General features: G+C 42.4%; 1 protein-coding gene across 2 annotated transcripts; it reads left to right on the plus strand.

Moving 5' to 3' along the window:
* The first annotated feature begins 1,044 nt into the window (after nucleotides 1-1,044).
* On the plus strand, nucleotides 1,045-24,741 carry PRPF40A (pre-mRNA processing factor 40 homolog A). Of its 2 annotated transcripts, none has more exons than XM_074144925.1 (26): nucleotides 1,045-1,431; nucleotides 3,083-3,220; nucleotides 5,994-6,074; nucleotides 7,414-7,444; nucleotides 7,662-7,684; nucleotides 9,550-9,627; nucleotides 9,723-9,833; nucleotides 10,288-10,408; nucleotides 11,301-11,325; nucleotides 11,696-12,004; nucleotides 13,572-13,680; nucleotides 14,083-14,147; nucleotides 14,704-14,868; nucleotides 15,619-15,727; nucleotides 16,064-16,214; nucleotides 17,150-17,283; nucleotides 17,669-17,783; nucleotides 17,941-18,032; nucleotides 18,213-18,329; nucleotides 18,835-18,972; nucleotides 19,628-19,723; nucleotides 20,710-20,796; nucleotides 20,883-20,979; nucleotides 21,083-21,144; nucleotides 22,312-22,446; nucleotides 23,630-24,741. In XM_074144925.1, exons 1-26 carry the CDS (start codon nucleotides 1,069-1,071, stop codon nucleotides 23,720-23,722), a joined length of 3,045 nt encoding a protein of 1,014 aa, XP_074001026.1. In that variant the 5' UTR covers nucleotides 1,045-1,068; the 3' UTR covers nucleotides 23,723-24,741. The 2 variants fall into 2 exon arrangements, with proteins under 2 accessions (XP_074001026.1, XP_074001025.1); XM_074144924.1 differs by having other exon boundaries at nucleotides 1,069-1,431; nucleotides 9,526-9,627; nucleotides 17,929-18,032.
* The last annotated feature ends 943 nt before the right edge of the window (nucleotides 24,742-25,684 follow it).

Consider the following 25,684-nt stretch of genomic DNA (forward strand, 5'->3'; position numbering starts at 1 on the left):
CTCCACATCTCCCTGGAAGAGGTGAAAGGCTTCAGAGCTTGAAAAAAATCTACTTAAACTGCCTTCGACTAGATTTTTAATGGCTGTCTACCTCAACATCAGTACCTCGACTTGCCCTAAAGCATCTAACGATTTAAAGCAGGACAGTTCTCCTCCCGGAACTGGAGGAAGAGTTCCGGAGCTGCCAAGACAGGGGTTTTGTAGGGAGGCAAACCCCCCCTCCCCAAACACACACCGTGCAGGCCTCAAACCCCAGGGCCGTAGCCAACCACCCTTAGGGCAGTGCTACCTGTCCCTCCAGCCTGCTCCTCTACGGGCCCACAGCTGGCCCAGCGGGCCTGGGGCCCGGAGTGGCGGGGCCACGGGCCTACCTCAGCCGAGCAGCCTCAGGCTGCCGGCTCTTAGCCACGGTTCAGCAGCGGGGAGAGGCTCTGGGCCGCCCTGAGGGGCCTCCGGCTGCGCTGAGGAGCCTCCTCCCGCCATGGCGGCCGCTCCCTCCTCAGGCGGCGCCTACCACCGCGCGCCCGAGGGGCGGAGGACAGGCTGCCGCGCGCGCCTCCAGCAGCCCCGCTCAGCCCATACCAACCCGTCACGGCGGGGAGGGACCGACGATGAGGCCGACCCTCCGTGCCGGCGCGTGCCACCTGCCGCAGGGCGGAGGGGAAGGCAGCCGCCACCTCCCTGTTTCCTTGAACGGGCTGCCAAGAAGGCGCCGGGCGCCTCCCCCCCGCTCCTTCAGACGTCCTTGGTGCCGCCCGGCTCCCAGCGCCCCGCCTCCGGCCCACGTGAGCCCTTTCCCAGCGTGCCCTGCGCTCGGCCCCCGCCGCAGCCGCTTCCCCCCGCGCCAGCTCCGCGGCCCGTTGGGCCCGCGTCCCGTTCCCCGCCGGCAGCGGCCCGCTCTCGCCGGGAGGCGCCTCAGCTCGCCGTGACCCCCGGCTCAGCCCGGCCCAGCCCAGCCCAGCCCGGCTCGGCGAGCCGCCTTTTTTCCGCGGGGGCCTCCCGCCATCCGCCTGGTCCTCGCCGGGCGCCGAGGCTAAGGGAGGCGGAGAAGAGCTCCCGGCGGCCAGGATGTCAGGTGGGGACTCGGCGGCGGCGGCGGCGACCGCCTCCCCGCAGCCGCTCCCGTTCTCCTTGCCGAAGCCCCCTCCCCTCATGCAGCTGACGCCGGGGGACGCCGTCCGCCCAGTCGCCTCCGCCGCCGACCAATCGCCGAAGAGCACCCGGCTGGCGGGCCGCCCGGATTGGCCGGCCGGGAAGCCAGTCAGCCTGCTGGCCCCGCTGCTCCCGCCCCGCGCGGAGCCCGAGCCGCTCATGCCCTTTGGCCCCTCGTCGCGGCAGCCACTCAGAGGGCGGCTTCTTGGCAGGTGCAGCGGGGGCAGCCTCCTGAGCCCCTCGATGCGGCCCGGCGGCGTCGACCGCGGCTCCCTCATGGTGAGTGGGGGCGGCCGGGAAGGGGGACGCGGCCCGTCTGTTGGGAGAACCGGGGAGAGCGGTGAAGGGGGCCGGGCCCTGGGCGGGCTTCCGCCTCCGGAGGGGCGGCGCGGCGCTGTGGAGCCCCGCGGGTGGGTGTGCGTGTGGCTGAGGGGAGTCGGGGCTTGGCCACTGCCGGTCCCGCCGTGCCAGCCCCCTCCGGGTCGGCAGGGCCCTCTGAGAGTAAAAGAAAACGCAGTCCCACCCAGAGGAGGGTCTGAGGAGGGTTTGAGGAAACGGTGTTGTACCTTGAGTTGCTTGGACTGCTCTGGGGCTCAGGGAACAGGCGAGCTGTCACCGCCTGTCCTGGGAGAGTGGAGGATGTGGCGGGGTGTCGACTGTTACATTCAGAAGTTTTATACCTTTCTAGTTGCTTGTGATTTCTGTGTGTGAACCACCCACTCCCAGCTTCAGAGGGTCTTCTGCTACAAAACATCATGGAAAATTTGTTTTTAAGCACATCAAAAAGAAACCTTACTTGTTTGTTGTTTTTTTTTTCTGTTAAGGACCTTTCTAAAATGATATTTTGCTCAACAGTAGTTTTCTTATTAATAAGCTAGCACACTTGTTTTATGTATTTCAAGTTATATGTTCTATGTGTGTGTTTATGTTACAATGTTTGAAGGCTCCGGGGAGACCTTGGAGCCCCTTCCAGTCCCTCAAGGGGCTCCAGGAAAGCTGGGGAGGGACTCTTGACGAGGGAGGGGAGCCATAGGAGGAGGGGGAAGGGTTTGACCCTGAAAGAGGGGAGATTGAGCTGAGATGTGGGGAAGAAGTTCTTTGCTGTGAGGGTGGTGAGAGCCTGGCCCAGGTTGCCCCGAGAAGCTGTGGCTGCCCCATCCCTGGAGGGGTTCAAGGCCAGGTTGGAGGGGGCTTGGAGCAACCTGGTCTGGTGGGAGGTGTCCCTGCCCAGGGCGGGGAGTAGAACGAGATGGTCTTGAAAGTCCTTTCCAGCCTAAACCTTTCTTTAACTCTGTGATTCTTCAAAGTGAGATGCTTTCCAAGGTTTTTCCAAGGTACTCTTAGAGCTGTTGCTTCTTACTAGAATAGAATGCTCTTACTATGTTTTTGTAATTAAAAAAAAATAGGAAAAATTGTCTATATCTATTTTTGTACTAGCAGTGTGACTATACCAAGTACTGGAACAGCAGCAGGACTCAGGACTTTAAGAAAGTACGGAGGTGGTAGTCAGTATAAAGCTGTTTCAGACTTGGACGTCAGGAGTAGAAGATATTTTGTTTATCTCAATTGACTTCTGTGCAAGTAACTACAGGGTTACTTGCATTAATCGTAGTTGTCCGAAAAGCATGCAGAAAGAGTTACATTCCTAAATTCATTATGTTTTTCTGTGACAAAGCATAAGATGAAAGAGTATGGACCATGGGTTTTTTTATTTGTATGTTGGTTTTGAAATTTTAAATGGATTATGATTAACTCAGGCTCTAATGACCTAGAAGAGTCAATGATCTTGCTTGCTGTTTTGCAGTATCAATCTAAAATCGCCCAGATCGTTTTCAGTTCAGTGTCGAGTGTCTCTTTGTTATTAATGCTTTGGTGGGACTTGGGGTCGTTGGCTTCATCCTGATTTTCCTCGTTTGTTGCTGCCTTTCAGATGGGACACCCAGGCATGCCACATTATCCTCCCATGGGAATGCACCCTATGGGTCAGAGACCACCAAATATGCCGCCAGTTCCTCACGGTATGATGCCTCAGATGATGCCCCCCATGGGAGGACCGCCAATGGGGCAGGTAAGGCACTTTTACAAGGTTGTTTTTTTTTTTTCTTTCTTCCTTACCGTAATGATGTCAAGTAATCCCTGAGGTAGGTAAGTCTTACTGAGTAGTTTGCACACGGTAAGGCTAATAATTCAGGATATTTTATGCCACAGTTCCTATCCATGCAGAAACTCTTCTCATTTGTAACAGCTAATTGACACGCCTCCTGTGGAACTTTGATCGTAAATAGCAGTAGGTACGAATCCATGGTTTGTTTTTTATTAAGGCGTTTAAATGTGATTGAAAAATAAACTTGGCCGTTCAGATTGACAGTTGTCAACCTGGGTTGACAGGTAGAGTAGCTGGAATCCTATGTGTGCTTGTTGCAAATTTAAAGCTTTTATTTTCAGTAATCGAAGATCCTTTCCTGTGTAGTTTCTGATTAAATTCTGAACTTCTAAAAGAAGCAATTCTCAGTCTGGGTATAATAGATGTTCTAGATAGATACTACTTGTGATAATGGTTTGTGTAAATAGAAACTGAGTGTCGTCAACTAGACTAGGGGGATAGAGTAGACCAGACAGAGGATGGCAAGAAAGAATAACCCTTTGAGAAGAGCCCACAAGGTCACGCTGGAAACTCAGTGTCTTCCTTTGCAGTGCCTTGGATAGAGCGTGGTTTTGTTTCTTCATTTTTTATTTTTTTTTAACTGGCGTATAAAGGCTTGGTAAGGAATCTTCAGCATGGTTTTGCAGCCTAGTAGAGCTGATGTAAAAGTAATGCAATTTTAAAAGATGAAGAGGATTTCACCGTTAGCAAGATAGCTAGTAGCAGGAGCTTTTGTGTGTGTTCATTAGAAACTTAAATAACAATTCTTTTTTATTCCTCTACTTAATAGCTTTGTAGCTTCTGTTCCACTGTTCTCAGTCATGTATTGAATATTTCAGTCTTTAATATTTTAGTGAGTAATGTAGAGAACTCCAGACTCCAGAACTCCAGAGACCTGAGAACTCAGGTAGATGCAGGGTAAAAAGCTCAGTAAAAGTGATGCGGCAGAGAGATTAGAGGCTCAGTGACCCTGCAGCCCTAAGGACGGAACAGGACAGTGATATTCTCATGCCTGAACTAATGTGCTGGAAGTAACAGCTCATGTTGGGTTGTTTCCTTGAACGATAAGCTCTTTTCTTCCAGCAGATATCAGAGGTTTCTTTGTGAGGCTTTGCAGGATGGGATGTTCTGTAGCTTTTTTCCCCTTTCTGAGGGGAACCCCTGTAGGGCAGATACTTTGCATAGATAACAGCAACAGCCTCCATTCAGAGGAGGGTCTTTTGGAAAAGAATTCACTCTCCTTCCCAATTATTTCTTTTTGGTTTGCTGAATTTGGGTTAGTGTTATGCAGAAACCGAGCAGTGCGCAGGGTTTTTTCAGGACCCGAGCTAGGGCTTTTAAGAAGTTCCGCACGCTCAAAGCCCCCTTAGTTGCAAGTAGCGATGGGGCAAGAGTGCTTTCTTCTCCTGCTTCTACAGGATGGCGAGGAATAGGAGGGGCCGCCTTCCAGTCTTTCCTTCCTCCCTCACCCTCCCAAGAAAACCTTGTGGATTTGAGGGTGGAGCAGTAGCCCTGCCACATAGCCCTCTCTCCGCACGAGATGCAAGATGAGGAGAGTGGTAACCAGAGGCTCCCTGAAGATACAGGGGGATGGGGTCACTTGGCCAGCCTGCCAAGGACAATAAAGGTAAAGGGGCATAACGGAAAGGTTGAAGGGGGTTGACTTCAAGACCTGTTTGGGATGAGTGGCCAAAAGTTCATGTTCGTAATGACCTAATTTATGTTTTGTTCGCTTTGCCACTTCTTTATGGCTTCTTAGTTCTTAAAAGCCAGCAAAAATAAGGAAACATGCAAGGTATTAAACACTTTTTCAGTAGCGTTTTTGACATCCTTTCAGTGCATCACTTCAGTGAGTTATAACTTCTGCGTAACTATCCCTTTGAGACTACGAGCATAAATATTTGAGCAAAAGCTAGATTATCTGAGTAGCAGCTCTGTGGGTTTTTTGGCCTCGTTGGACCACCCGACAAACTCAGATACAAGTCTAGACTCAAACTTTTCATTTCTGTAGTGTGGTAGGTCCCCATGACCAAGTTCACACTGTTACATGGTTTAATATTGTATGTCTATATTAAGGTTTTTTTCCCCAGACCTTTAAAAAAAAGAGTTCGGAATTGTTTTAGATCATTGATGTTTAAATTTAATAGCGCTCTCCCTCTTGAAGTCGGTTGCAGAAATTCCTTATTCTAGCATCCCTGTAAAGCGTTTCTTCCTATTTGTGAGGTAAGAGGGAAGGGAGACAGACTGAAAGTTGTCAAAAAACATGAGCAGAACTAACCTCAGACTCGCAGTTTACCTTTCCTTTGTTTAGTTTGTTCCGTGCGGCCTTGGAATTTTGCAAAGTCTTTCCCAACCTTTTACTTTGCCTGCTCTAACTTGGGATTTCAGTAATACCTTATTAACAGATCACAGATCTTACCATTTGCTGTTGTTCTTTTGTAGTTTAAATGGTGGTCTTATTATTAATATTTCGTATCAGACTTTGGAAAACCTTAGACATGTTATTCCTAATGTCTATTTTGTGGAAATGTAATGAAGGGAATCAGCATTCTACAGACCTACTGTTCTTTTTGTTGCCAAGTGATTTAAAGGGTTTTTTAATAAAAACTAGTAGCAGGTAATTGCTTTTATATAAAAATGAAAGAATCCTCATGTTTAAAATATCATAAAATATATCTGAAATACTTTTTAATTATAGATGCCTGGAATGATGCAGTCAGTAATGCCTGGAATGATGATGTCTCACATGTCTCAAGCTGCTATGCAGCCTACAGTCCCGGTGAGTCTAATTAACTGCTTTTTAAAAAGGTCTCCATGTCAGTTGTTGTTACTTCAGTCTGGTTATGCTTTTATTTTTTTCTTGGATTGAGAAAAAGGTATTGCTGGTTGCTATTAAGTTTCATCTAGCTCTTGAATTATTGTAAAAAGTGAGACTTCTGCGAGAGGTAGAGCTAGTGATACTTGGTGTCCAGTGGATTTTCATCACTTTAAACTCTGCTCTGCTTTTTCCTTATTTTTTTCTGTCTGGATTCTGCTTCCCATAACGGTTCCTGCACCCCTGGCCTCCTCCCTTGACCCTCACCTGCTTTGAGCTTGGCAGGAACCAGTGTGAACTCTGGCTGTTGGGAGGGAGGACTAATTGTCTGACTGCTATATATCTGATTTTCTGTGAAAGTTTCTGAAATTCAGCATGTTTGAGATCTTGAGTAAAGTTTGCTGACATCTACAAAGGTATGAAGAAATTATTTGGGTGGAAATGGAGTGGGAAGAGTTAATGGATATTATAAATTAAGCCTCTCTCTGAAGTGGAAAAGGCTAAATTCAAGAAAAAAATAAAAGCATTCTTATAAAAAAAATAAAAGCAATTTTTATATGGGATTAGGAATAAATTTTGATTGAAATTAAGGTTTGTTGATGATTGACCTGGTTTCACCCTATTGCAAATAGCAAACATAATTGATCCAATGTGATTTCTTCTCTCTTTTTAGTAATTTTTACTTTTTTGCTTAGAGGAGTTTTTTGTTAATCAAGTGTGTAGAAGAAAGCTGAAAGGTAAACCTTAGCAAAAGATAAACCCGCAAGCTATATTTTTGCCTAGAGAAAAAGAAAGAAATTGGGAAAACTCTATTTGAATCCCATTAATCTTTTCCCTCAGCTTGAAAGAATTTCAAAAAGGGTATCTGTAGGAGCTTTGGTTATTTGGAAGCAGTTTTATGAGTGCAACAAATTCAACACTAATACATTCAAAGGCTTACGGTACATAATTACAACAGAAGCCTACTAAGCTACTCCAGCAGAAATTCAGATATTTTTTTTAATATCTTTTTTTGCTCCCAACCTACTCATTTGGGAGAGAAAGATGGGTATTGGAGCGATGGCAAGGGAACGCCTGGTGTAGTTTATTGTATATATTGCCTTTCTGAAAAGTAGCATGATGTTCCTAATCGCTTCTTTAAGGAGCAGTAATAATTCAGTGGGTGGTGGGAAGCTGGGAATGCATAGTCAAGGCAGCAGAGAATTGTGTTGCTGAAAGCACTTGTTTGGGTATGTACTGTATTTATTGATGATTTAATTACAGTTGCACTCAGTACTTAAATATCTGTTGATTGTTTCTACAGCCAGGGGTGAACAGTATGGATGCGCAAGTAGGTGAGTATAAACAATTTGTTATTATTTCAAAATAGTTCACCAAAATTAAGTGAAGTATTTAAAAAAAATAAATATACTTCTCTGTAAAACATGATTTAGCACTTCAGTAACCGATGTCTTCATTGATTCCCAGAAAATTTTTCTTTCAAACATTAATTAGTCTTTATATAGAAAAGCATATCAACCAAACATTTTTTAATTATTTTTTTTTCCCCAGGTGTAACGCCTCCTGGAACTCAGGTATGTGAAAACCAGAATTGTAGAAGATTGTAATAGCAGTGTGGTGTTGTGCATATGTGGCTTTACAGGTTTAAAAGAAAACCTGGTATCTTATTTTTCTGCTCATGTGGTGCTGCTTTGCTTATTTGACTGTCAGTCTGTAATTAATGTTAACAGTTAAAGTAGGCGTGTTTTCTGTTATGTTTCCTCTTATTTCTGAGCACTGAAGTCTGTCTGTCTGTTGTTCTTCTAGTGTGCAGGACAGCAATAGGAGATGTTTCTTGTGACGTTTGTAAGTCTTTTTGCCGTATCTGCGCAGAAAGGGAACTGTAGCCTAGATTAGATACCTGTGTGTTTAAAACTGGCTGTTTTCAGATTCAAATCTTGGCAAGCGTTGGGCTAGATGGATGCTCAGGGTAGAGATGGGAGTTATTTGCTCTGAAGAAGACTGAAGGTTGTTCCTCTTTCTGTCTTGTTCCTGTTTTTTCTTTTTTCCTTCCATATTAGTGACCAGTTTATAAACACTTTTAGGTTAAAACCAGGAAGACCCTATAAGCAGTTTTTTGTTTTACCTACATTGGGGTAACTTCTTGCCTGCTACATATTAATGAATATTTTGCTTTAGCAGTTCTAATGTGGATAGCAAAATTTGTCAGGCAAACCAGGACAAAGGATTAAGTCTTCTTGCTGTTCCTTAACACACCTGCACTTAGCAGGAAAAAACAGGTCAAGGTTCTGGTATTGTTCAGTCCTGTGTGATTTAGTGGAACCTTTATTAGCATTGCTGGCTTACTGAGGGTTTTGTTACCAAACACTTCAACAATAAAAAGAGAATAGCCTATAAAGTTACCCAGAATAATTTTGAAAAAATCTCTGTGTTTTTTTGAAGGATATAAAGGACTAACATCAAAAGAAGGGTCATCACCACTTCATCAGTTCGCTGCTCGTTGATAATTTAGCTTAACTTCTCCCCCCACCAAAGTCTTGACATTACTTGAAATTTTCTTTTGTTAGTGTCTCCTGTGTTTGTGGGAACAGTGTAATTCAGTAGCTTAAGGAGCAATAAATATTGGGTAGGTTGCACGGAAGATGATTTAACGTAGGCTGAACTTGTAAACAGGAAGGTGGCATGGAGGCCAAACTGACTTCCTTAGGTGCTTTTCAGTAGTCTTCCACCTTTCCATCAGATGGGAAACTGCTGATGGAACAGAACCGGTGCTGTATATCTCAGTATTGAAACTTTTGATTCATGGATTAATGTAACTTTGAACTGAGGTAGGCAGGTCATCTAAAACTAATCCCAAATTTTGCCTTTGATGGCACCTTGGATGATGATAAATAACTTCCAGTTGCTATCAGAGTTCTATTTAAAATTTTGTAAATACTAAATTACTTCTCTAGAGGCTATCACAGACATTTACCTTTAGTTTTTAAGATGATAAAGAAAATAGTTTGGCTAGATAATGAAGAGGCAGAATCTGTAAAGATAGTTATGTGGCCTCAAAGATACCCCATTGTAAGTTTTCTGGTTCCAAATTTGGGGATGTTGCTTCTTGAAGCAAATTTTTCTTAGTTTTGAAAACATGGTGTGCTTCTGGGACTTTCACTTGGAGTATTTAGGGTCCTGTCACACTCACTTTTGCTTTCTTTTCTGATGGTAATTGCTGCCTTGGGTTGCTGAATGGGAGCGGGGTTTGAGAGACTCTTAATAGTTCTTCTCACAAAGAAGTAGTTTCTTGAAAACACTGACTTAAATGTGTTTAGATTTTGGCTTGCTGTCTTTCCTGTGCTGCTAAATTATTTGGTATATTTGATATACACACTCAAATGAAAAACAAATATTAACCAGAATGTCTTTTCAGAGCTCTGTTTTGTTTCGCCCTCAGACAACGCATCCTGTGGTTTGTGCAGCCCAGCAAACCGCCACAACCAACAGTTCTGTTAGCGACGAGCACTCCAAACAGGTTTTTCCACTTGTATTTAACTTTTCAGTGCCTTTTGATAACATCTCGGTCAGCAATTATTGCTCATCATTAATGATATCTTTTCTTTTTCCTAGAAATCTACGTGGACAGAACACAAATCACCCGATGGGAGAACATATTACTATAATACTGAAACAAAGCAGTCTACGTGGGAGAAGCCAGACGATCTCAAAACACCTGCTGAGGTAAACTGAATTCAAACGAAGATTATTGTACTGTGAGAATTTGTGTGAACACAAGCATTTACTATCAGAACTGTTGTGCAGGAGGGTAGCTCTGCCAATAGATTATTTTTTTTCCAATGGGAGCAAACTCTTAAAATAAGAATGTTGCAAAAATGTTTATATCACACTCCTTATGTTGGTAGAACTTGAGGCTGCAAAATGGACGAAACTCTCAACAGTTTTCCTGAGTTTTTAGGTAAATTTTCCACATTAAAAAAATGGCATTCTTTAATATTTAGATAAGTAATGTGCTTGTTTAATGCTAAGGAGGATTTTCTGTGGAAAGTATATGCCTACATTCATTGATCCTTAAATTATTTCTTGGCATAGCGTTTGTGGCTCGCTTCTAGCTACCTTTTTAATTTTAAAACACTGTTGTAATTTTAATTTTATGTTTTTGTTTTCTGTCCGTTAGCAATTGTTGTCTAAGTGCCCCTGGAAAGAGTATAAATCTGATTCTGGCAAGCCCTACTATTACAATTCCCAAACAAAGGAATCGCGCTGGGCAAAACCCAAAGAGCTCGAGGATCTCGAAGGTAACGTTAAGGAAAACGAGTAGGGAGGGTGGCAGTGATTGCAAGCTGTGCGTATGCCTGACCTCAGGCAGAAATTTGGCATCACAGCATAACACTCAAACTTGTGTTAAAGCTTATTTCAGTAGATTTAATTCCTTATGTAGTAGAGTTTCTGTGGAGCAGTTTTGTCTCCTGTGTTCTCACCACCATCCCTTTTTCCATTATACCTGTAGTTCTTCCCTATTTATGTGGCAGCAGCATCAGCTCCCCCTCGTGTCCCTAAAGGGGAACTGAATTATGCTGTGGCTAATTCAAGGCTGGTATCAGTTTGCTTTTAATTTTTGACCAAAAAAAAAATTACTTTGAGAAACTATGATGTTAGTAATTACTAATGTTTTATTGCCCTTATCATTAGAAAGGTCGTGTCCCCTTTTGTACAAATGTCATATGATGCTGTGCCCCCGTTTTTCACTTTTAGCGTGGTTTTGTTTGGTGTTGTAAGGGAAATAAGATCTTGGTGAAAAATCTACAAAACCAGGTGGGGTAAGAAATGAGTATTTTAAACTACAAAGACTAAGCATCAGTGACTTAGAATAAAAAAGGAGGAAAGATCTGTTTAGTAAACCTGACTTTATCTGTTCTTTAAGATAGTCTTTTAAAGCTAAAATAATTATTTTAAACGAAGAAGTCGTTCTTTATGTGCCCTTTTCTTTCTTTAATGGGATTTCTAAATTTTGTTTTAGTCTGAATTGATTTCAGTCTTCAAAGTGCATAAATATTAAAATTATTGCTAGTAACAAAAATATTTAAAGCTATGCTTTTATTAAATAATATTAAAAGTAACTTTTTACTGTGCGTATATAAACTTATTTTTAAGCTATATTTTGATTGTTTTTTCCCCTTTGTCCTCTAGCAATGATTAAAGCTGAAGAAAACAGGTATGTTTTTAATGGTGTGCTAATGTTTTTATGTTAAGCTACCTATTTTGTAAAAATGGGATCTAGTCCTTCAAGCTTTAAACATTCTTCTCTCAGCTTTTCATTCCAAATCGTGGCTTAATATCTAAAAACTCAATATACTGTGGGTTTCTTTTTAACTGAAATGCTTGATGTACGTGGATACCCAGTTTCAGTAAAGCCTTTCCTTTCTCTGAGCTAAGATTGGTTTCTATTCTTCTGAGAAATCTTTGTAACTAGACTTAAACCTCTCATTTTGCACTTTATTCACTTATCTAAACTCAGCGTTTCCCTAAACCATTAAGTTGTCCTATTCTTGTGTGTGACGGTTCCTGTTTTCTGATGCCTCCAGCACAAAGCCCGAAGACTCGACTCCGACGGCATCTGCTCCGGCTGCGGCAGAAGCAGCAAATGCAGCCACGGCGGCCACGACTGCTGCGGAAACCGCCGGCGCTGCCACTACCACCACGGCAGCCTCTGCGGCCACAGCAGCCCCCGAAGCAGAATCTGCGGCAGGTTCTGCTGGGGAAAGCGAGAGCGCTGGCACGGCCACAGCCGAGGAGCAGGGACAAGCGACTTCTGCCTCTGCCACGCAGGAGCAGAGTGGAGAAACTGCGGCCAACGCAGCAGACGACTCTTCCAAGCAGGAGGCCTCGGCAGAGTAAGCGCAATGACCAAGCGCGTGGTTTTGCTGCAGTTTCGCTGCAGTTTTTTATTTCTTCTGGGATCTGGTTTATAATCAGTTGTAGGAGGCCAGGTTTATTTGACGGTTAGTTGTTTCTTCAGTGAAACGTGAACATGAATCAATGACAGCAGAGGAGAATGAGTAAGAGAGAGAGTGTTAAATGTACTTTTAGAAAAGTTAGTATCCTCCCCTTGCCAGTCCTCCCCCAAAACTCTTAACACCCCACGGAGAGCACTCGTGCCTCAAACACTTCGTAAACTTTTGGTAGCTGTAAGAGTTTCCCAGAGTGACGTTATGTGCTTCCGCTTCCAAAGTGTCCTGGTTTGAGATAGAACAAAACCACTTTTCAGTAATTTTACTTTTCAGTTAAGTCTCTTCTAACCAGCTGCACCCTCTGAAATTAATGGTATGTTTTTCAGACAGTGTCTGCTTCTAGCAGTGATAAAGCCTGATGTTTATAGTGAATACCAAGGAATGGGATGCAGAGAGGCTCTTGCTTATACTTACTGATGTAACACCTAAGGTCAACTAACTTTTATGTGCCCCGTTGGAGGGTTGGAAGTGGAAGAGCGTAAGGGGGTGGCACCTGCAGGGAGGAGTGGACAGGGCAGGTGACCCAAAACTGGCCAGTGGTGTATTCCATTCTGTCGGCATCATGCTGATGATAAAGGCTGAGGGATCAAAGGGGTCAGGCTCTTCCTTCAATGGCCAGTGCCTAGGGAGGACTCTCTTCTACTGCCTTTGATCCCAACCCAGTTCCCATCTATCACCGAGTCCAGTCCCAGTGCTGGCCGGTGATGTGATCCTCATCCTGGGAGCTTGAGATTGGTTTTATGTATATTTGTGTATATTTCATTATTTTCTTATTATTGTTACTGTCTTCTTTTTATTGTGTAATATTTTGTTAAAGCTGGTTTAGGTTTTTTTTCAACTCGTAAGTTTCTCTCCCTTCCCATTTTGTCACTTGTTTAGTGGCCAGCTCAGCCTAAACCTCGACACACAGATCTGTGCAATTGGCTATCGTTAGAAGAAAATACAATACTAAGTAGACCTTTATCTGTTCCACCAGAAGTGAGATCCTTTGTTTTTTAATAATGGAGACTTGATTAGGTGGAGAATTATAGCTTATGCTTTTTATCATTCAAACAAACAAAAAAAATCCATGCTGTGGGGGTTAAGAGCCAGCAGGAGATAATTAAGGGCAAAAAGCGTGTTTTAGGCACTCCCCTTTATATTTTTATAGATTATATATGTGTAAGTATTCCTGCTAAATTTCAGCGTTATATTTTTATGAATCATTTCTAGATAACTTGAGCAGGTAGCCAATTGCATAAGTGATAATACTGAAATAGTTTGCTTTTTTTTGATCAGTTGCGTATGGTGCTTGTAAGGAAAAGTTTGGTACAAATTGTGTATATCATAGAATTGTGTAGCTTTATTATTTTTCTTTGAGTTGCTATTTAAAAAATTCATTCTATCTGATTATGTTGGCTCTTAGGTAAAAAAATGGGTAAATAATAAAATTACTGTTTTTTTTATATAGTGGTGCTTCGAAGAAAGAGGACGACGATGCCCAACCAGTTAAAAAAACCTATACGTGGAATACAAAGGAAGAAGCAAAGCAAGCATTTAAAGAGCTGTTAAAAGAAAAGGTATTTTGGTCGACTATTCTTAATGCTTTCTTGAACCACAAAAACTGCATTTGCCAGAAATTGCTGGACTCTTTTTTTTTCTGATTAGCTTTGTTTTTCCCTCAGAGTGTATGAGGTCTGTGTGTGTTTTGGCTAGTGAGTCAACATGGTTGTATAGTACACAAACTTCCAGAAGAATTTATTGTAGAAATGGCAATAACCCAAAAAGTACCTTGTTTCATTTTCCATGTTGACTGTTAATAAACTATAAATAAAACTTGTGGCAAAGAATGTTGTCTTAACCTCGAAAGTGTAGTCCTTTTTTTTTTTTTTTTTTTTTTCTAAGGGCTATTTTTTGAGGAATTTGTTGTTGTTGGATGTTGGTTCTAAATCTAATTAGTTAATGATTTCATGTCTTTACAGCGAGTACCGTCCAATGCTTCTTGGGAACAAGCTATGAAAATGATCATTAATGATCCTAGATACAGGTACTGCTCGATTCTTTCTTCCTTAAATTTCTACACAAATGCTATTTTAGGTAATCTGACTTTACTGACATAACTTTTGATTTTTTTTAATAGGTATTTGTGCGTTTGTGAACATGTACCATTGTCAGAAAACTTTTATTAATTTCCTGTGTAAAGAAATTCAGGTCTTAGGCTTACTTTTTCATTGGGGGAAAAATGTGGCAGTTGTTGGTTGTATTTCATGCTATTTATATTATTTGTGGTTGATATCTATGATAAAAATAGTATTATAATGTAAAATGTGGAAATGCAACCTGAAAGCATGATAGTAGCTTGTGTTTTAGTATTAACTGCTTTTATTAGTAAGTGCTTGATTTTATTGCTTTTTTTAAATGACTTTCCATTAATCCCGAGGGAGAGGCAGGGTGATGACTGGCCATTTAGATTATATTTAATTTTGTTTCAAAAATCTGGATTATTCAAATCTGTTATCTTTTGATTCTTTGGTTTTGTTTTTCTAATTTTAACTCCCTTTTGTATAATTGACACTGTTGTTTCCTTTTTCTTTGATATGAAGTGCTTTGGCGAAATTAAGTGAAAAAAAGCAAGCTTTTAATGCTTACAAAGTTCAAACAGAAAAAGAAGAGAAAGAAGAAGCGAGATCAAAATACAAAGAGGCTAAAGAATCATTCCAGCGTTTTCTTGAGAACCATGAAAAGATGACATCCACAACAAGATACAAGTAAGATCTATATATATATATGAAGTTTATGTTCTTTTTTACTTTACTTTTTTTTAATTTTTACCAGCCTTTACTAGTTTGCCAGGTTAATAATCAAATCTTGCTGGTTTGCTCTTGATGAATGCCAACCTTTGTAATGTGCTCAGCCTGGAAAAGCCTATAACTGAAATTTTTATAGGAACATAAATAGTCTCATTTTCATAGAACGTGTTTAAGACCCAGGTAAAAAAAAAAAAAAACCAACTCAAAGGAGTGAAGTGCTGATGACAATGGGTTGAGCTTCTAATAAGTAGAAACAAAAGATAGCACTGGGAGGAGTTTTATATTACATCTAAGTAGTTCTGATAGCTTGTTCATGGAAGTTCATGCCCAAAGGGAGGTACATCCAATAAGCTTGTTGAAATTTTCATAGATCTGATTTTATATAATGTTTACTAAAACAGTGACCTGAACATGTGCCAGCCCTCAGATAACAATACTGATGTAATGCACTGCAGGTGAAATTGCACTTTTAGGGACCAGAGTGTTTGGTGACATCAGCTTTAATTTTTAACTGTTTCCTTTGTTTATAAGAGATAGGAGGGTGTTACAGAAAAAGTTTCCCAAGACAGAAAATGAGGGAGATGCCATACAAAAGCAGTACTATTTCCGGTATTACTTACAACATTAGTGATGTCCGTTGTAACCCAATGGGACAATTTAAATCGGCATTTACCGATAAATAATTGTATGTTTTTTCTTTTTGTCCAGAAAAGCTGAACAAATGTTTGGGGAGATGGAAGTCTGGAATGCGATATCTGAGCGTGACCGACTCGAAATTTATGAAGACGTCTTGTTTTTTCTGTCTAAGAAAGAGAAGGTGACGTTCTTTCAAACTTCTCTTTTCCCTTGGTATCTGTAAATTAGTTTATACCTGTAGCAGTATCTCTAAAAGATGAGCACCGTTTTGTGAGCTTTTCCCATCTGTGGGGAACAGTCAAGAGATAATAGTACTGAAATGGTTTGTCCGTGGATGCGAGCAATAATAGTATGTAGAAATTATATGTAGGTCAAAATTGTATTAAGTAGCTTTGCGCGCAAACAAAAGGTTAATTTTGTGTTTTCTTGGAGAACAAACTTCAGGGATCATGTATTTTTGTCTGTACAACCTCAAATTTAACAACAATAACAAAAAAATATTGCATTTTCTCCTCAGGAACAAGCCAAACAGTTACGAAAGAGGAACTGGGAAGCTTTGAAGAACATACTAGATAACATGGCCAATGTCACTTACTGTACCACGTGGTCAGAGGCTCAGCAGTATCTGATGGACAACCCTACATTTGCAGAAGACGAGGAACTTCAGAGTACGTAAAAAGTCTGCGGGTTTCTTGTTGGAAGAGGGGAATGGATTTGTCTTTAGCAGCGAGGACTCCTGGCTGGGTATGGCTTGCTCCTGCACAGGCCAGAGCTGCTGTGACTTCCCTGGAGGGGTTCAAGGCCGGGTTGGACGGGGCTTGGAGCAACCTGGTCTGGTGGGAGGTGTCCCTGTCCAGGACAAGGGGTGGCACTGGATGGTCTTTAAGGTCCCTTCCAACCCAGACTATTCCGTGTTTCTACGACAGCTTCTGAGCAGCCTGTGTGAAGGAACCTGTCTTATTTGGTTCCTAGGAAACACATCAGCTTCAAAAATCATTTCTGATTAACCCTGGTAATAAAGGATACCTTTTTCATGGGGCTTGAATTGCCGTAGTAGTTATTAGCCTTTGAAATCTGAATAATTATTTGATAATGTAATCTGTGTCGCAAATACTTGCACTACCTTTTCCTAGACTGAGGTCCTGCTGTGTTTGTTTTTCTAGAAAAGTAATTCTTTTTACTCTTCTAGAGTAATAAGGCAGTTTTCTCCATTATGAGCATATTTTTTTCTTCTGTATTTTAAGAGCAGCATATGCTTTTACACAGCTTATAAAGCATTTGACAAAGATGCTCTGTGGTTTTACCTTTGTCCTGTGTTTTCAAGATACCTGTGGTGGGGTGGGGAAGATGCACAAGTGCTCATCCACAACGCTTTTTTTCTCATAAAGGCCCCCATACTCTCTTATTTGCAGCGATAATTTATCCAGGTTGGGGGAGACTGGCTTTTGCTGCTGCTCAGATCTTGATATATTTCAGCGCTTGATGAAATTTCCACTCACACTAACAACTGGCAACCATTATCTCGTAGTAAGAAACTTTCTGCAGGTAGTGGGAAGAAATACCTAATTTTTACTCCTAGCATTCTGTTGTTGTCTGTCACTAGACATGGATAAGGAGGATGCACTGATCTGTTTTGAGGAACACATCAGGGCACTGGAAAAAGAGGAGGAAGAAGAAAAACAGAAAAGTTTGCTTAGAGAAAGAAGGCGGCAGCGTAAAAATAGAGAATCTTTTCAGGTTGGTGGATGTTCTTATTCTGTCCTAGATGGGTCGTGATTAGATACCCTGTGGGTTTTTTTGTTTCTTAGGGCAGGCTCACAGGTGTGCATAATGAATGCACCAGTTACCAGCGTTGTAGCATTTTGCCTGCCGTATAATACATCCGTTTGCCAGAAAGCTGCAAGAGTAGGGGGAAGTAAGAGGAAACAGAATTGGGTGGAAAGGAAATGCAATTGGAACATTGCTGGATGAAGGCAGGAAGAAAGGATGATGTAAAAAGTGATTATTCAATCACATCTTAACAAAAATGGAATTCCAGTTATCAAAAGTGTCCATTCCAGCTGTTAGGCAAGTAGAAGTATGATGAATGGCTACATATTTCCCTTTCACTTGTATTTTGCAGCTCTTTTTAGATGAACTGCACGAGCACGGACAGTTGCATTCCATGTCATCCTGGATGGAGCTGTACCCAACCATCAGCTCTGACATCAGATTCACAAATATGCTGGGTCAGCCTGGTAAGAATGCTGCCTCTTCCAGCTCTGTGGAAAGTAAGGTAGAAATCTTGGATTTGGGGCAGAATAGAGCAGGGTTATTTGTATATTTTCTAACTGTTTAAAAAAATGCAGCTCTTTTATTAGAGCTAGCTTTTGACTTATCTAGTTTTTTCATCAGGATCAACAGCACTTGATCTTTTCAAGTTCTATGTTGAAGACTTGAAAGCACGTTACCACGATGAAAAGAAGATCATAAAAGATATCCTAAAGGTGAGAGGCCTGGGCAGAAAGCTTCATTATGTGGTTTCTTCTTTTAATGCCAAATATATCATTGAAGTGACCTCTTTGCTGCTGGGAGATGGGTTTTCACATGGCATTAATGTCATGGGCGTTAGCGCTGAAGGGAGAGTTCCTGATCTACCTGATGCCAAAGGAGCAATTTTCTTACAGGATAAAGGATTTGTGGTTGAAGTGAATACTTCTTTTGAAGATTTCGTTACGGTCATCAGCTCAACTAAAAGAGCTACTACTCTAGATGCAGGAAATATCAAGCTGGCTTTCAACAGTGTAAGTATTAGTATATAGGAATGTTCAAAACCTTGCAATGTGAAATCTTTAGTAAAAACAAGAATTGGCCCTTACTTTCACTGCAGTGCTATGGCTACTTTCATAATACTTGAGAGAGATGCTGTGATTTAGATTTGCTTATCCTGGTATCAGTTCCCGAAATAAACGTTGTAGAGGTATATCTTTATGCAAAACATTTCGATTTGAGAAATTCTGTGGTAGGAATGAAGTAACGTTCTCTCATTTATACTTCTCACATGAGGGATTTTTTTCTGTGTGTGTGTTTCTGTAGTTGTGGCCTGTGTGATGTATTGACTCTATTTTAGATTCTGTTTGAGAATCTAAAGCTTTAAGTAATTGGTTAATTTTCTGTATGCCCAACTGACTAATAGAAAGCTCCAAACGTGAACTGTCATTGGGCTTTCCAAAAACTTGCATTAAACCAAATTATTAGTCTTCCACTTTGATGCCCTTGAAATGATCTTGCGACTTTTGTTTGCTGTAGCTGCTAGAAAAGGCAGAAGCCCGTGAAAGAGAGAGGGAGAAAGAAGAGGCTCGCAAAATGAAGCGGAAAGAGTCTGCCTTCAAGAGTATGTTGAAGCAGGCTACCCCTCCGATTGAACTGGATGCTGTCTGGGAGGACGTACGTGTCACCACTTAATTAAGAAAATCTTTCCAAATAGATTTAACAGCTGCTGCGCGTAAACCTAGATTCTCTAAGCATTAGTGGTGCTGTTTATAGAACTCAGACCCATAGAAATTGTCCTGTGGTTCAGTAAAGTTTAACATTTGATGCGAGTAACTTCATTCCATTGATACTTTAATTTCAATGCAATTTAAAACTAAAATGAGAAAACCCTAAACCAAACCAACCAACCTAAAAAGAACACAAAAACCCACCACCATCCCCAAAAAACTAATCACACAGCGCCCCCAACCTTGATTTAAATGGAGATAAAGCACTCTGCTTAGTCAAAACTCTATTAACTTAGTTCTTTTTAAAAAAAAAAACCAACTCTAAACCTTTTGTGTTGAAGAGTGCTTTGTATAAAAATGCGTGTTTTAACAAGCTGTGTGGCTTAAATGGGACATGCAGGAAAAAACAGCCTGATTCTGCAGGTCTCCAGCTGTCACAGTTTTAGTGCAGACTGTTCCGGTTGTGAACCTGGCACAAAAACAAAGTTCAGCCTTAGGATAGTACAATGGCTTTTTCAACTGCTGAAATTCTTTTTTTATTATTATTATTATAATTATTTTTATTTCTGAATGGCAGTATTTCATTGCTATTTTCCTTACAGATCAGAGATAGGTTTGTGAAGGAACCAGCATTTGAAGACATCACTCTGGAGTCTGAAAGAAAAAGAATATTTAAAGATTTCATGCATGTACTAGAGGTAATTATTACTTAATTTTTCCTGATCAGAGAATATAAAAGGATGTCTTAATTGATTGGCTCTTAAATCGTGTGGGAAGAGAGAGGGATTTAACAGAAATCAGTAGAACTCTGTTACAGTGGACACTGTGTGTTACCTAAAAGTAATGGATATTAAAACTTCATCTTGAAAGTAAGGAACTGAAGAAACGAGTTACAGTTATTAGATTTTATTTAATATATAATTCTTCTTTTAATCTCCTTCCCTACAAGAATTTTCAGGAGTTAACATCAGAATTTCCTGTTTTGTTTTAGAAAAATTGTTTATTGCTGTGATTTTTGTACAAAACATGGTGAAACTGGAAATAGAACTTCTGCAGTATTTTATTCACTACAAATCTGGAACTTCAAGGACATACTAAGCTCTGCAAATACACATTTTTTTTTTTTTTTTACTGCAGCCAGTTTTTTGCTGATATGCAAACGGGATGATGTAGTTCAGTGTCATTCTTAGCTTTTAGCTGGGCTGCAGGAAGTTAAGGTGCAGAAGTTCTGACGAGTTGTCCTTGTTGAATACGGTGCTGCTTTTTCCTAGAAAACGTGAGATTTCATTTTGCAGCGTGTGCTCTTTGGGGGTTTTCTTGTTTGATTTTCTGGAGTTTGTAAGAGTTCTTAAAATGGCTTAATTTCAGAATTTCAAATTCGGCAGAGCGAGGTGCATGGTGTGTTCTAGGTTTTCTTGAGCAGGGGGTTTAATTGGGAGCATTGAAACAGGGATGCGGGTGACAAGCTCTGTGCATCCTTGCTCCTAGATGCTTGTTATTACAATTTCAACATGGCAATACCAGTAGCTCTTCATGGGTTTCGACACAATAAATGCTTGATTTATTATTTTTTTTTAACCACTGCTGGCTGTAAATGCCTCTGTGGATGATGAGAAACATCATTACAGCTTCTTGCTGTGTCCTGCAGACCGATTATAATGCTGTGCCTTCTCTTGTCCTTCAGCACGAGTGTCAGCATCATCATTCGAAGAACAAGAAACATTCTAAAAAATCTAAAAAACACCACAGGAAGCGATCGCGGTCTCGCTCGGTAAGGTCTTTCCTGGTGTCTTAAAATCTCCTTCTGTTGCTATTCCTGATGCTGTGGTCCCGCTAACGTTGGGTTTGTACCTCCAGGGCTCAGAGTCTGAGGATGACGACAGCCATTCAAAGAAGAAAAGGCAGCGTTCAGAGTCGAGATCAGTTTCTGAGCGTTCTTCCAGCGCAGAATCCGGTATGAGATTATTTCTTTTTGTTTGTTTTTAAATTAGCATCACTGTTTTGTTGCTGGATCTTTACCATTTTATTGATGTTTTTCTTTCTCCCTGCCTCTGCAGAGAGGAGTTACAAAAAGTCAAAAAAACACAAGAAAAAGAGCAAGAAGAGAAGACACAAGTCTGTAAGTGCGGTTAATTTTTTTTTAGTTGACTAATGAACAATTTGGCACCTCGTGGTCTCAGTAACCCTTTTTAGGTCCCTAATCATCCAGCTGTCTTTGGAGTAGGGACCGTGTGAGATCAGACTGGAGGGTGGATATTGGTAATATGTTAACTCTGTTACATATACTTTAATATTAAGCCATTTAAGACTGCTGAATTTGGGGGGTTTAACTGCAACCATTCGAGCAGACGTTGAGGACTGTCGTAGTAGCCCGGTATTTGCTGTTCATGGTGGCAAATCTTGGTGTTCGCTGTTACTGTGGAGAGGTGGGAACAAGCCCAGCCGTCTTCTCTTTTTGCCTCATGCTGAGCATCGTTCCTTTTGTCTGTTGAGCCTCGGGGTTGGGTTAGAAGCTCTGATATTGAATCCACTGGAGCATCAAAAGGACAGAAAGGGCAGGAAGAGCTTTCCCTCTGTTTATCGATTGAGGCTAAAGAAGAATTATTTTTTCCTGGGTAAAGAAAGAATATTGAGTCTCTGAAATCGTCTTGGCTGCAAAACTCTTCACAACTGATTTATTCTCCTGTTTCTGTAATTTCCGAGCAGTTAGCTGTGCCCTTCGCTGGGCAGTGTTCACAAGGAGGGGGATATTAATTGTTAGCTGTTGAGTAAGATATTAGTGCTAAAGGGATGCAGGCCACAGGGTCACACAAGCTTAGCAACTCTGGGATGAAACTGGGATAAAATCACAGTCCTGCCCCCTAATCCCTCACAGTGTGGGTAATATCCAGTAAAAACCCAGCAGCTTTAAAGCATTCCAGTATGGCCAAGCTGCCGTGGAACAGATTTCACCCTTGCTGGGGATCTTAATGAATGAATGGATTTGTGCAGAGATTTATCGTATGGCACCCAATGTGTCCCGTCTCTGCGTGCACTGGGAATGGTGAAAGTTCTTCTGCACTGAACAAACCTCTCCCCTTTTCTTTTCAAATCACTTCAGTGATGTTTTTGCATTACTCTCTTCTGCAGTGGTTAATGAGATGTGCTTAATTAGTAACCACTTGAAGCCGTTTTTCTAATATGGTCTATATTGAAATGAAGGCAGACTTTTCTGAGGTGTGGTTATTCTAGCAATAATATCTAATATATTCCATATTAATTAATATTTTCCCCTTTATTCACACAGGACTCGCCAGAATCTGATATTGAACGAGAAAAAGACAAAAAAGAGAGAGAGCGAGAGAGCGAAAAGGATAGAGCCAGACAAAGATCGGAATCAAAACATAAATCTCCTACTAAAAAACGGCCTGGAAAGGATTCTGTAAGCTCCATTCCCTTCTTACCCGATGCTTTGGGCTTAGGTGTCAGCGGGGTGCTGTAGGGTAGTACGCGAGCTTTATAGGTTTGCTCTAAGTAAGGTGCTAAAGCTTTATTTATGTTCCGTTTATAGATAAAAAGGACCAAATGTTCAAGCGGAGCTTAATGATAGCCATCCTCTGCCCTCGTTTAGTGCTTCGTTACTGATGTGTGAAATTGCTGTTTGACTTTACGGGCAGACGTGGTACTGAGGGACGTGGGTCAGTGGTGGCTTTGTCAGCGCTGGGTTGATGGTTGGACTCGATGATCTGAAAGGTCCCTTCCAACCTGGACAATTCTATGATTAAATGCTATTTATTGTTGCTGGTTGATGTTAAGTATGAAGGAGGCACGTTATTTTATAGACAATACTGAAGCCTGGTCCGTGCTCTGACAACGTAGCGAGTATGACTAAACTGCCCATCTTTTTTCCATCCGATTGGCTGGATTGATCCCAAAAGAGATGAGCAGCCAGAACTGTAGTGCTTTTGGTGCTGGGCTGGTGCTGGGCTGATAGGGAGAAAACTTTAGTGGAACAAAGTTCCCCAATTCTTGCACTTCCTGGGCTTGTGGCTGCCGTCCTGCTCCTGGCTGTGATGCTTCCACGTGTATCTTGCTTTGGGAGGGGCTTAGAAGAGTATTTTCAAAGACACATCAAAGCGTTGGAATGAAAAGCATAAATTTCTTTCAGTTCAGCATCTTTGGGGTCTCCTCGGGGGGGATTATTTGCCTCGCTCAGGTTATTCAGGTTGAGTTGGGGGCGGTGTCCTCCTGGATGACACCCCATTACCTTCCACCTTCCCGGAGGGGATGGGAGGGCAGGTGTCTGCTTCTTATATTATCTCCTTAAAATAGAAAAGCCTTTTCTTCACATATAAAAGCTGCTTTGCCCTCCAGGTGCTTTTGATAAAAACAACTGTGTGGCCTAACGAGGGCATCTTCTGATGAGAGCATGGGCTTGGGGGTGATGAAGCAGAGGCAGGACGTCAGCTCAGGCTGCCCTGACCTCCTCACCCTCCCCGGTTCCTGCTGCCGCTCGGGGGGTTCTGGGGACCTTCCTGTGCCCCCCACTCCTCCTGCTGAGGTGACAATGGGGCACAGCGTCAAAAATACCTGGTGCTTACCCCTAACCTGGCTTCTCTCCGCAGGGGAACTGGGACACGTCGGGCAGCGAGCTGAGCGAAGGGGAGCTGGAAAAACAGAGGAGGACTCTTTTGGAACAACTGGATGAAGATCAATGAGAACCGTTATTTATACCAAATATGTTTACATTGTGGCATAATAAAAGAAACCAATGTCTAATTCAGGACGTGGGTTCCGATATCCTGAGTTCCATTGCTGAAAAGACAGTGGGGTTTAATTTTACCAGATAAATAGATTATTACGGGCCCGGCATCAAATCTAGAGAAGAGAATGAAATTCTGAGGGCGAAGGTGTCTGTCCTGGACCCCCCCAGGAGAACTCCGTGACCCCTGGATTTCTCTGCCGGCCCCGGGGAGCGTTGGCACCTTTCTAGCAAAGCATCCCCTAAGGACGGTTCTTCCTAGAAAGGCGTTAACGCGGGCTTTTCCTGGCCAGCGTAGGCAGGTAAAATTCCATTTTTAGAGAGATTCTTAATATAGTTCCTTGTGGTTTAATTTGTCTTATGGATCTATTTTTATTTTGGAAAGGGGGAGGCAAGGGAAGGGGAGTAATGAATCCATTCCTTGATCTGTACCGCAAAAAAATGTCAAATATTTGTGTCAAGCAGCGCTGAGCTTTTGTACGGAACGGGAGCTTGGATTTCCTGGCTGAGATGTGGGTCCAAGGACCATCTTGGAGGGAATTACTGCGGTAAATGTTCAAAGCCCTGGAACTGCAGTTGCTGAGAATGGGCCCGGCCCCTCGTTGCGGTGCCAGCAGAGAGGGGCTGCGTGTCCCCACCCCCCCGAAACCTCCCTGGGGGGGGGGGAATCTCAGCGCTTGTCTTCACAGTAAGAAAATTTATAAATAAAACTTCAGTTGTAAATGCATTTCAATGTTATTGCCTTAAGAACCTGCTGAAGAATGTACCGGGGGTGTTCACTGACCCCTCACTGCGGGAGAAGGAAGAAGCTTGGTGGCCCAGCTCCCCTTTTTGGTTGCCTGGGGCTGCCTGGGGAGGGCTTTCCCAGCCCAGCTGAGGAGCGGCAGCGGCCGCTGCGGTCCCTGTGCGCAGACCTGGCCCGGGGGAATATTTTTGTACATTTCTATCAATTATTAAACCTTGTCTTCTAGTGTGTACTAGTATTTATTTCTGGTTTTTAAATGCTCTGTACAGCTCTGGTAACTGATGTCCGGCTTCTCTGGGCTGGATTTCGGCACCGTCTGCGCTCACAAAAAACATTGGAAAGATTTATTTTGAGTTCAGCTTCCTTCTCGGTGCGTCTCTTCCTGATAGATGGCGGCTGTGAATAGTGAATACATTCCCGAAAGCTCCAGTTCGTACAGCATTTTTTCTTGCTAGGGCGGAGACGGGATTCGGGCTAATTAAGAATACTGTGTAAGATTGGAATTAAATCACTTAAAATGCAAACTGCTGGTGGCAGCTGTTGGCTGGACCCAGCGGGATGGTCCGTGGAGCTGGGGTGGGACGTGGGGGATGCTCCCGCTGCGTTCCAGCAGCGCCTGGTCGCTGCTCATCGCCTGTCACTTTGGGGGGAAAAAAAAAAACCCTGAGTTTGGTCAAAAAGGTAATTTTTTTTTTTGTATCCAGTGGTGTGTTTAATGTCAAAAATGGGGGCTTTCTTCCAGGTTCCCCCCGTAGGACGTGGCTCCCCTGGGGCTCGGCAGGAGCTGGGGCTCCCGGAGCTGCATCTGCTCAGCCCGGACTCCAAACGCGTCTTTTACTGACCTTGGCAATTCACTTTTCTGCACTTACAGATTTTAAAATGGAAGTGAGCAGCTCGTGTAGCAGGTAGGAAAAAAAACCCCAAGGAATGGTTTGGAGGAGGCGCTGTTAATTATTAACGGTGTTCCAGGTGGGTTTTACGTGGGTCTGGAAGGTGCTGGGCAGAGTCGGCATCTGACGGGTCGCGATGGTTCGCAAACACGTAGGAATTTCTGTACAATCTTCTGCTGTTGCATTTGCGTAATATAAGGGGGGGAAAAAAAAAAAATGTTTCTAAGTAAATATTACTTTTAAAAGGTTTGCCTTTATTTTTCCACTAAAAATAAAAACCTGT

This window comes from Numenius arquata, chromosome 3 (assembly GCF_964106895.1).
Source record: "Numenius arquata chromosome 3, bNumArq3.hap1.1, whole genome shotgun sequence".
NCBI classification, from domain to species: Eukaryota; Metazoa; Chordata; class Aves; order Charadriiformes; family Scolopacidae; genus Numenius; species Numenius arquata.